General features: G+C 41.2%; 1 protein-coding gene across 4 annotated transcripts in view; it reads left to right on the forward strand.

The window, feature by feature from the left end:
* Window positions 1–12,230, forward strand: part of col12a1b (collagen, type XII, alpha 1b) — a 149,264-nt gene that overhangs the window by 30,183 nt on the left and 106,851 nt on the right. For all 4 annotated transcript variants that reach the window (XM_024799003.2, XM_024799001.2, XM_076874176.1 and 1 more), the window contains exons 13-15: window positions 4,340–4,609; window positions 10,249–10,515; window positions 11,335–11,527. In XM_024799003.2, the coding sequence (XP_024654771.2) occupies window positions 4,340–4,609; window positions 10,249–10,515; window positions 11,335–11,527 (730 nt within the window). The remainder of the gene's footprint in view (window positions 1–4,339; window positions 4,610–10,248; window positions 10,516–11,334; window positions 11,528–12,230) is intronic.

Below are 12,230 nucleotides of genomic sequence, written 5' to 3' on the forward strand. Positions count from 1 at the left end.
TTTATCTCCACCTAGGCTGCCCTGATGAAACTGCAGTGACTCTGCACACTTTGCAGTGGAACATGTCAAATAGCCAACTTTATACAAGGCAGCGATCCCAGAGACTTTCCACTGTGACTGCAGGGAGTCCCAGACACAGCACAAAGAGGCCAGACCTGAGAGGACCTCAGACCCGCCTCAGTCACATGGCCTTCAGGTGCTATTTCTGTTCACGCTATGAGTGACGAAGGTGCTAGCCAAACTAGCCCCAAACTCTGAACTTCCCTGGAAAAAGCTGAAAGCAGCTTGAATTTGATTTGTAGATAGTTTATAGATAGACAGTGGTAGAAATCAGCAATACTGTCTTTAATTTCTGTGGTTTTATTCCGATTTACTTTGATGGACTGTGGAAAAAGATGTCTGAGAATGTCCAGATATTCCACACTCCATGTGACGGCTGTTATTTTCCAATTTTTTGAGCCAGAGCTCCTCCGGGAAGATAAAACAAATGGCAACATTGGTAGCTTCCTGCTGATGGCAGAGGTGCAGTGCAGTGAAAATGGGGTGACTGAAGCTGAGCACCAGTGACAGTTAAAAATAAACTAAGAAGTACACGCTTGACAGTTTTTCCTGAATTCCATCGGCACATTTCACATTCTTGAAGATTCTCCAAAAGTGAACCTTCAAAACACAGAGGATTGAAAATTAAACTTTGTAGTGACAGAAGAACCTTTTTCTTCTCAGAAATAAAAATTGATTGAAATAAGATGCAGACTGTCAAAATAAAAGCCTTAATTTGGGTCATCTGTACCTTGTACATCTTTCCCATGCTGCTGTGAGCACAGAACAATCTGCTGGTTCAATCTTGTTAAATTGTTTGTCCTGACATGCCTGAGAACTTGTTAGCGACTTAATTCACTAATAGAGCTTGTGTTTCTGTTTGGCCACATGTTTTGCACATTTAAAAAGACGATAAAAATTATATTTCCGCCATCATTTTGGCTCTCAATAACATCCAGGCTCCCTTTTAATTTGAGTTATTTCTCATGTTTTCTAATTATTTTGAGTTTGCATAAATATTTGTTGAGCAGGGAGTTTTCCTTTTTTTCCCCTCCCTTCTCTCCAAAGATCTGTATCGACTGGCAAAAAAGCTTGAATGTGATTTATTTCACGCTTATTGCGCTGATTATATAGCTGGATTTAATATTTGGTGATAATTATCCTGTTGTGGAAACTTCATCGCCACAGACGAAGAGCTATAATTTAATATTGGCCCTCCCTTTTTCACTTTCCTATCCAGACACAGCAGATTGCTGGAAATATTTGTGAATGATGGAAGAAGAGGAGATTGTATGTCAGCAAGAGGCAACACGAGTCAGGCAACCCAACAGTGAGAGGCAACACAAAGTAGATTTTTGGGGTTTGTGTATATCCGTGTGTATATTGTGTGTGACTGAAGCTGTCAGGAAGTTGAGTTAAGGTCCTAAATCATCTGAAAACTTTAACATGAACCAGTTTTACAGTCCATATCACTTCTACCAGCACTGAGTTTATGCCACAGCATATTTGATCCCCAAAGTTCAGCTTGTTTAACTGGTGGGATCAGTCTATGCCTTGCCCTGGGTTTGTTGAAGAGGTGCTCGTCAGTCAAACTCAGACATGGTACGCAAATATTCTGATCGCTGACCTCGCCCACACATGGAATCCAACGTTTCCTCAGGGACTGCTGCCTCTTTGGAAATCCTATAAAACAATGAACCTCACTGCACTGTGCAAGAGTGCTTTTCATGAGCAAATTAGTGTAAAACAGAGAGGGTGTGAGAGAGTCGAGCTGAGACGAAAGCATGCATGGGCCCAGGTATGCATAGGTCAGCAGGGGGAGTGGGGATGAAGGACAGTTTTATTTGTATAGTGCAACATCACAGCAAAAGTTGCCTCAAGGTCCTTTATAATGTAAAGTAAAGACCTACAATAACACAGAGATATCCCCAACAATCAGAAGCACAGAAGCACTTGGTATCTGGCAATAAGCCACACCCATTTGCTGTTCAAACCTTCTGTTTGTGAAGGGCAGCCAGTAAAGAAAAATGGGGCTTAGTGGGGGAGGGGCTAGAACATTTTGACAGATAATTAAGGTTAACTTTGAAACGTGACTGACGCAAAGCCCCCCCCAAGAGAGTCCAAGAACAAAAATCTGGAAAAATCCTGAAACTGTTGTTGTCACGGTCCGCTGTGACGGACCGAGTGGAGAATGCGTGTAATGGACCCAGGTGCGTACACAAGTGAACAGACGGGAGTGAGCTTTAACAGAAGGCGAGCCTTTATTATGGCTGAAAACAAGGTGTGCAAATACAGCAGGGATGGCGTGGCTAAACAAAAACCTAAACTGGGAACAAACTATGGTGAGGCTATGGCTTGGAAGACAACAGACCAGGCATGGAAACACGGAGGGTGGGAACACAGACGACGCGACACAGACTGTAAGAAACACAGAGACTAAATACACATGAGGGATGATCAGGGGAAGTGGCCACACATGGGAACGCAGCTGACACACATGAACTTAACGACAGGACAGGAGGAGTGAGCTGAATACACAGACAGTGAATGCAGGCCTTCAAAGTAAAACAGGAAACATGAGACATGAACCGGGGAGACGTAGTACAGGGGGAGGTGACATAACTGACAGCATGAACTTGACAGTACAAGACACACAGACATAAACACACGAAGGGCAAGGGAGACATAATGCAAGGGTAACATAATTACAAAAAGGACTGGACTACCTTAAAGAACCTAAGCAAACAATAAACATCAAAATAGGTTAAGCATAACACACTGGGTCACACGACCCAGGACCATGACAGTTGTGTTATCTCTGACAAATTTGCACGAAAAGACCACAAACAAACTTTACGAAGAAATCCCAGTAACAAGACAAATCTTATTCCTGTGCATCTCGAGCTCCACTGTTGGCCCCCAGAACCTGATTTGTAACATTGCTGCCATGTTCCCTTCACTATAATGAACCAGCACTTTGGTTAAGGACTCTTACATTTATTGCAGTTGCATGTAAATATTTGTGAAAAAGAAAATGTGCTGTAGTTCAGGTTGCAGTATTATTTTAAACCCCACGTGTCTGGAAATAGGCGATTTAAAAAAAAAAATTATGACTAAAATTCAAGTTAGTCCATTCAGATACAGATGAGTATCCACAACAAATCTCCAGGTATCCAGTAATTAAAACTATGCTTGTAATGTTCCACAGTTCCACAATTAGCAAAACAGAATTTGGACAGCTTTAATTACTGGAAAATTTCCCTTTATTGATTGATTAATTGTATTGCTAAAAATCATATTGAACTCACCTTCAGGACATAAACAGTGGTCAATGATCAACAGAGGAAAAGGAACTGTGAATGTGCCAGCGTTAATCAGAAGGGTTGATTTTCATCTGGATCTGATGTTTAAAGGCTTCCAAAAATATAATATAATTGATTTATATCCAATACGTAATAATTAATAGAAATCTAATCCAGTCGGAGAGAACTAGAAATATTAATAACATATGTTACACATGGGAACAAGGCAAAATATGGAGTGAAAAAGGACTTTTCTGTTTGATAAATTGTTCTAAAGGTTCATAAAACCCACAAGAGAGACATTCACGAACCATTAACTCTAGAGTAGCCAGCAAAAAGCTGAAAAAAGTGAGATATCAAAGCGTCCAGCAGAAGATCTTCCAATAAAAGGAGGACTATAGTGATGATTTGATGATGCAAAGACATCCAGTGAACTACATTAAAGAGATTTCCTGTTGGTGCTTGGACACTTTGAGTTCATGCGGTTCCCGACATGTTTTATGTCTTTCTTCTTTCCCCTATCCAATGCTCTGCACTCACTAATGATGCTGAAAAATCTCAAAATATCCCCAAAATATGAACAAAAAGCACCGGACAGCTCTTCACATATGTTTATGCCGTCCTCTCAGGCCTTTATGGCTGTGGTGATCGGTCCACTCGATTGCCTTTTAATAGTTTCCATTTTGAAAAATAATTAGATCTGGCAGCACGTCCATTATGGTCCCTTTGTTTAAAAGGGAGGATGGTTTTAAATAAAAGAAGTCACAAATACTGGAAAGAACATTAAAACATGTCTGCCAATGTGACTGTACAGTATAAAAAATGCTCACAGTCAAGTCTGAAAACATCTGCTGTGATTTGAGAGGAAATTTAACTGCTATGGTGTCAAAAACTAAAACTGTGGAATCAACATTACATCGCCATTTATATTTCATACACAGTATAAGTTATTGTCTCACGTTCCTTTGATTAATTCTCTGCTTAACTGTTACTTCCAGAGGGGGGTCCTCCTAAAAACCTGGTCACCAGCGATGTAACTGACACCAGCTTCGTGGCGTCTTGGACAGCGGCGCCTGGGAATGTGAATACGTATCGTGTTCAGTGGAAGTCGATGTTTTCCCAGGAGATCCAAGAAAAAACGGTGCCAGGAGATGAAACCAGCACCGTGCTGGAAGGTCTGACTCCAGAGACACTTTACCAAGTCTCTGTGGTCGCTGCCTACCGCCACAAAGAGAGCGAGCCACTCACGGGATCAGAAATCACAGATGGTAAGACTTAATAAACTCTTCAGTCTTTCATCTTTAGCAGTAAGAGAAAATGCATGCATGCACCAAAGGATGAAAGCTGAAAAAATAAAGAAATTCATATATAATCAATGACAGTTACAGGAAGTATTTATGAAAGAACAGACAAAATAAATGTTAACCGTGAGCAAACATATGTTTCTATTTGATCTGACTCTCAAAACAAAAACCAGATCACAGATTGGACCAACCGTTAGCGAAGAGAAAGCAAACCTTCCCGTGTGGTCTCACTTGTCATGGTGGAATAAGTCTTGATAGAGTGCTGGACGTAAGTGCTTTGGCCTTGCTTGAACATCATGGTGTTACCCAACTTTTAATTGGAAGGTGGGACCTACAGTCAGCAGTGCCCTTTCTACTGACGCCAAGATGGTCTGACATCCTGACATTAGGTAGCGACCAGAGTGTGATTTAAAAGCGTCCCACTCAGAGAAGACCACGAAAAGCTTTAGGAGAGCGCATATCATACCGTCCCAACCATCTCTGTGAAACAGCACTTTATATAAGAGTCAATAGATTCTCTTATTTCCATTTGACACTAGTGTATGTGACCCTGGAAGGAAAACAGCCGGATGATTAGCTTAACTCCACTGACACCTCTGGTGTCGATGAACATGTCGTCAGTTACAGCTTCTCAGAAAAACGAACAAAAGCAAATCTTGGTGATAATTAAACCTTTAATTTTAGTTGCGAGGGGGGTGTTGGCCCACTTGGGGCTGGAGGTGGGACTTGAGCATATTATGTACATAAAAGGTGGATGCAGCAAAGTGAGACCACCTGTTGGATTCTAGTTTCTTTGAATTTTGACTCCTTAACTTATAACTATACTATAAAAGCCTTGACAGTTTCCAAACTCACAGCTTACACATCTGCTCTAAAGAAGGAAATAACCCATACAGAACATAGGTAACTTTGCGGTAGCCTCAAGTGGACATTAGAGGAACTGCAGTTATTGGCACATGAGCTTTATGTCTTGATTAGGGATGGTATCCGGTATCCGGTGCCATTATGGCAATGGTTCTGTCATAAACGGTAGTAACCAGACCGAAAAGCAGCGCACATTTCGGTGCTTTATTTCGGTGCTTTTTTTTTCCCTGAGCTCTGATACACTTTAGATTCTAGCCAATCCTTTTACGTTTCTGAGGATAGTAGGCGGGCCCAGGTACGTACGTTCTTTTAGAGCAGAGCTACAGATTAAAAATGCCCAAGGTGAAGCGGTCAAAAGTCTGGCTGTACTTCACAGCAAAATATGCAAACTCAGCAGCCTGCAACAAGTGCTTTAAGCTGATACTGTGCAAAGGAGGTAACACCTCAAATCCGATGAAACACCTGGCGACACAGCATTTTTTTTAAAAGCCGAGAAATGCGCCGTATTTGATAGCTTGCCGCGAGACCTCACACCGTGCACATCTACTGCGGGTGTGGTGCCTGTTATCGGACCCGGAGTTAGCCACATCCCCCAAAAACCCGAAGAGTAGAGTCCTGGCCCCTAGCCCTGCCAGTGTAGCAGAAATGATGACGGATGATGATGGCAGCAGCAGCCGTTCTTCTCTGGGCGAGTAGCTTAATGTTGTTGGTGTGTAATTTACGTTGAGTATGCTAACCACGTTATTACATTAATGCATGTAAGGTGAACTAGCAAACATCATCATAGCTACATGCGGCTGTCTTCTTGTTTGATGGCAGATACTCCCTTCACCCTGGCCAAAAAGGCTAAAATGACCAAAGAAAAAGTGGAAAACAGCTAAACGAGAGGTTTTTGGACAAAGTTTGTGTTTTTTCCATTGTTTAAGCACTGCTTCCAGCCAAGAGTGATACCATATATGCCCCATAGCTGCAGAAAAGGCTAACATTGTTATCTTTTTACAAAAAAACAGCTGAACATGAGAGGTTTTTGAACCAATTTTGTGTTCTCCATTCTTTAAGCACCGGTTCGAGCACCGGTTCGAGCACCGTTTAAGCACCGGCACCGTTTCAAAAGTACCGGTTTGGCACCGGTATCGGATAAAACCTAAACGATACCCATCCCTAGTCTTGATGATTGCAGCTTCACTTCCCGCAGTCACACAAGTAAATATTTGGCCCTTCTGTTACAAGCCACAAACATACAAAGGCATTTTTTGGGGGTCAGCTTTTTTCCCTGGAGCTGTCTGTTTGTCAGCGGCACATACTCACAAAATCTGGCAGCAGAGTGATGAAAAGAAAAGATCATTAGTGCAGCTTGTAATGTGTCTTCTTTCTGGGTTGGAGCATCTTTGGGCCCAAGTTCCCCAGTCCAATATTCTGTTAACACACATTAACCCTCCAAGTGTTTTCATGTTGAGTCCACCCTAACACCTCACCCTAACCCATGTCACACTAAACAAATAAGAAGCTGGGAAACACTGGGAAAATGCTTCAGACCATTGTTTTCCCTGTAAAACTCATTTTGTGCAACAAAAGCAGCCAGACTTGTCAAATGTTTGAATAGACTTCAAGATTAAATGACTTGATTTAATAAGTTATGAAATTACCATAAAGGTCATGGTAAACAAGATCAGCAGCTTTTGGCACATCACAGTGTGTCTGCCTCTTGGGCAGTGACCATCAGCTGGACTTCATTACTTTTCCTAGTATGTTGTGGGATACTTTAAGTGAACTGTTTAGAGTAAAGATAAACTCTAAACATATATAGGGTGAAGACTACAATGTCACACTCACTATTTAGGGTAGTCTGTATAATAAGGTGAGTAATGAGTTACTTCAGATGTAGTTCGTGTTTTATTTGGTGCCAAAAAAGTCATCTTTGCGCAACATGAGGGCTGCTTGGGGATATCAGTCGTCTTTAACAATTTATACATTTTTAAAAAGGACTCCAGAAACTTTTCTTCTCTCTGGCAGAAGCAGATCTGATTTTGAGATCAGTTCTTATCACCTGAAATTTACCCTTACCTGTGTATCCTCCTGTCTTTGAATGAATAAATAATCTTTATTTGGGGGTTAAAGTGCCTTGCTTGAGATCACAGTGATTAGTTACTCTGAGATCATCTGGTTAGCATCAGTCCAGATGTTTAAAAGGCAGCGTTCAGGCCACGAACCCGTGTTTTTAACCCTCAGAGGGGAAGTCAAGGACGTCCTCACTATTTTCAGACATTTGGCTGAAACTCGCTGTTCTGATTGCAAGTGAACGTGAGCCAAAACAGATTCAATGCTTCCTTTTGTCAGGAAAAAAAAAAATCTATTTCTTACATAATCATACAGTTGGCACTCTCCAATGGGTTTCTGGTTCCTGGTTGGTGAAAGCCGTCCAAATTGAAATTAAAATTTTCAGTGTAGATTATTTTTAGGCCGAGATTTAAAGTGAAGCTGCAGCGCGGTGGCAGCTTTGCTTGTGCTGCGTTCTCAGCAATAACACGACTACAGCGTGGGTGTCCTGTGAACTGCACGCTCACTTATTGTGTCCGAGTTGAGGCACTCTCTAAAAATGTCAACGCGTCCCTCATTTCATTTGCACACATGGGAAATTAAACACACACACACACGGGCCACCCGAAACAAAGAAGGCACAGATAAACTATCGCATCTTACTTCATGCTCTCCCTCTGCATCTTTCCAGCAGGAAATTTGAATCTCCTGCTTTAGATTTGTTTAAATCCATCAACACACGGAGAAGTTGGATTCAGTATTTTTTTCCACCTATAAAAATCCTCCAGAGTGAAATCAAGTAGTTTGAAAAACTTTCCCCGGGATCATTAAATATACATATTATTTCCTCACAGAGTTTTTGTAATCGCTCGCAGTATTGTCAGAATGACTTAATTTTAATTCACAGGGCTTCTCTGTTGTTTCGGAGCAAAAAGGAAAATGTGGTTACCATTTCCTCCCAACCGATCACTTCTGGGTGAAAGCCTAATTTACAGCCAATTACATCTGGCAGGTAGCTGATGGTATTACTCAACATTTAGGCCCGCAGTTATGAATGCTAACGACGACTGAGGGAATACAGAGGGATACCTCACGTGGCCGAAAGAAGTGATGATTGCTGGAATGGTTCAGATAAAGAAATATTGAGTGAGCTTTATGGCAGCAATGCTGAGTGTTTTTGAAGGACATGAAATGTGGCAAAAAGTACATTACATGAAAAGAGCTTTAGGCTGAAAGTGAACCTATGCTTCTCACGTCCGGCTTTTGCACTCCGCTGGAGTAGCTGTGCATTATTATCTATATAAAGCTGGGTCTTGGTTCAAGCCTGGTGGGAAGACCAGCTGAGATCACAATTTTAGTTATACAGACTCAAACAATGATCTTTCACCCAATAATTGTGAGTAAAATTTATAAAATCATAGGTTAATTTAATAATTAATCATTATGGAAAATATGCTTGGTATAAAGTGAATGTACACCAATCAAGTAAATTTCATTTTATCAGATTCTATTAAATTCAATTTTAACAGGACAAAATCTCTAGCAGGTAAAAATCCTGAATCCGGGTTTTAGTAAATAGAACAGAGGTCGGACACCGAGGAGCAGCTGGTGCAGACTGAGGACAGGCAGTAAGACAAAGAGCAGAAACTATCCAGCGTTCCAAAAATAAAGAAAGCAGACTTACAAGCAGTTTGGCAACAGCAGAGGTCAAAGATCACACACAAGAGGCGAGGAATGAACACTGGGAAAGATAATAGTAGGAACATAAAGTAAGGAGAAAGCAGAAATAACTAAGGTGCATGACAAATCAAATAAAATAATTAATTAAAAACATCATATGGGATTGCCTTTTCAGTGTGTGTGCTGTGATTGGCAGCCTTTAAAACAGAGCCTGGCTCCGTGCAGAGACTTCCTGGATAAAAAGGCCTGAGTCTAAAAATATTGACATCGAGGTGGACAAACTCACATTGATGTCACCCACTAATTTGTAGGATCTATTTTGAACCCTTGATTTTAACATAATGGCATTACCAGCTGAGTTTTTATGAAGCCAGAAGGGACCATGTTTAGAGGAGATGGTGGAGTGAAGCTGTGTCCATAGACTTAAACTAATTACTGCTAAGTAGCACGAATAAAACACTAGAAACACAAGAATTTCACTTAAACAAAACTAAAACATAGACTTAGTAGAAGGGCTGTTAGTTCAGTTAATGCCACAATAAGCTATATTATTTGTGATTATGCAATAAATTTGTTCCAAAAGGCAGTGATACCATAACCATGAGCCATTTACCATTTTGCTCAACTTTAAACGTCAATAAAATATAAACGGGGCAAGTAAAGAAAAAATAATCTTCTTCCATACGTGTGTCATAAAGAGAGAAATGAGCTTTAGAGGCCAAAACTGTTTTTGGAGCAGGCTGTAAATGTGTTTATTTCAGCTGTTGGAGATTTTAACATGGGAGTCTGTGGGGACTGACTTGTTTTTGGAGCCAGCCCCAAGTGGGCATCGGGGGAACTGCAGATTTTAGCATTTTTTCAGCCCTCCAGGTTTCTACTTTAAAACAAACCCTGGATAAGTCAAATATACTTTGTTTAGGTTTCCCCAGGAACAATTTAAAGGGGAACTGGTACAACTAGTTTCTCTTTAACGATACTGAATTATGTTGTTGCAGTATTAAAAGTGCATTCTATGTTTTCAGCCTCTGCTGATGGGAAAAGACTGAGAGTGTCAGACGAGACAGAGAAAACCATGAGAGTCACGTGGACGCCAGCGCCGGGCAACTTGCTCAACTACCGGCTGAAGTACGTTCCCCACAACGGAGGCAAAGAAGTGGTCCAGAAAATCCCTGCAAAGGCCACTTCTACCATCATGAAGAATCTGAAGCCCGCGACCACATACAATATCACCGTTCTGCCCATCTACAAGCGCAGGGAAGGAAAAGCAAGGCAAGGAGTAGGAACGACACGTACGTTGGTCCATAATTCAACCCTCTGAGAGACAGCACACTGCAGAAACATGTCCATCTTAGCCAAGACGTTTATACCTGTGCTCAGTCTAAAAATATGATCGCTGGTGGATGAGTTTAGCTCAGGTGCTGGATGCAATGGGCACAGAGTCACTCATTTAAAGTCATTTTTTATAAGAAAAAATACTCCTGTAAGAAAGTTTTCATGTTATATTGCTCTAATTTTAAAGGAGCTTTTACATAATGAGAAAAAGTAAATCTGAGGCCCACTCTAAGGATGTGTGAGGATGTGTAGCCTCCAGGGTTTAATCCTCAGTGCTGAAGTTAACTAGAGAATTGTCTGTATTTTCCAGGCAGCGTATAAACCTGGTATATTTAAAGATTTATTCACAACTTTTCAGAGAAACCTCACACCAAGTCACGGTGCCTTGGAAAAAAAAAATGTTTCTTTGTTCCAAGTTGCAGATGTTTTTTTCCCCGTTTTCCCACCAACAATTTCATGGACTGACTTCAAGTTTAAACTACTTGTTAAGAGGAGTATTTTTCACACCACAGGTGCTGCAGCGCCTCCTCACGAGAACACTAAAATCACAGATAAACACGTGCTCAATCACACGCTAGCATTACTAACACACAGCATGACACTGGGCTTCCTAACGGTCGACACTGGGTTCAAGGAATTGTATTATGGACTAATGAGAAACTGGCTTGAATGTGGCGTGGCTGATCCTTAAAAACCTTCGCCAAGAGTTGGAGTTGTGTCGAGTTTAGTTCTAGGTTAGTTTGTCCTGAATTTCCTACTGATTTCTTCTATTTCAGTGTCACCGTACAAGAGTCCCAGGAACCTTCTGACCTCAGAGCCCACCAGGACCAGTTTCAGAGTGTCCTGGGATCCAGCACCTGGGGAAGTCAGGGGCTACAAAGTCACCTTTCACCCCACAGGGAATGATATTGACCTTGAGGAGCTCCTTGTTGGCCCCTATGATAACACAGTTGTTCTAGAGGAACTCAGGTAAGCTTTCAGAGTTATTTTATGGCATACGCAGAGGATTTCATTTAAAAGGAAACAACAAATATTGAAGACAGTCAACAGGAAAAGGCTTAAATGGACACTATGATAACAGAACTCATAAATTCTATAACTTGTCAACAATAGGATTTGGTCCAGAAAAGTAGTTTGACCCAGTAGTATCAGGGAAAGTTGCAGTTAAATATCTGCGAACTGAGGAGAGCCGCTACTGAATGTCTGGGAGAGGACTGTTGTCCCATTGTTGTCTGATAGAGGATTCTAGCTGCTCAAATGCAGGTTTTTGGACTGAATGCCAATAACATGCCAGATGCTCTCTTTCCTCTTAAGTCTGGAGAATACGGTGTCCGTGTTTTCCAAAAGATTTCCAATTCTGATTCGTCAGACCACAGAAAAGTTTTCCTCTTTGTTTCTTTCTATTTTAAATGAGCTTAGGCCCAGAGAAGACAGCAGCATTTCTGTTAACTTATGAATATTTCTTTGTATGGTAGAGATGAAAGGATGAAAAGAGGAAGACGAGTTTTATGGAGAACATGCAGAGGGTTGGAGATGGAGGCAGATCATCTGCTGTGGTGAAAAAAATATTTAATGTGGTTAAAGATAAGAGATACATGTTAGATACTGATTCTATCAACTTGCTATGAAAATACAGATTGGGGTTATGGGTTCCTATTGGAAGGCTGTAGGG

The sequence above is a fragment of the Maylandia zebra genome, linkage group LG15, assembly GCF_041146795.1.
Source record: "Maylandia zebra isolate NMK-2024a linkage group LG15, Mzebra_GT3a, whole genome shotgun sequence".
Classification (NCBI taxonomy): domain Eukaryota; kingdom Metazoa; phylum Chordata; class Actinopteri; order Cichliformes; family Cichlidae; genus Maylandia; species Maylandia zebra.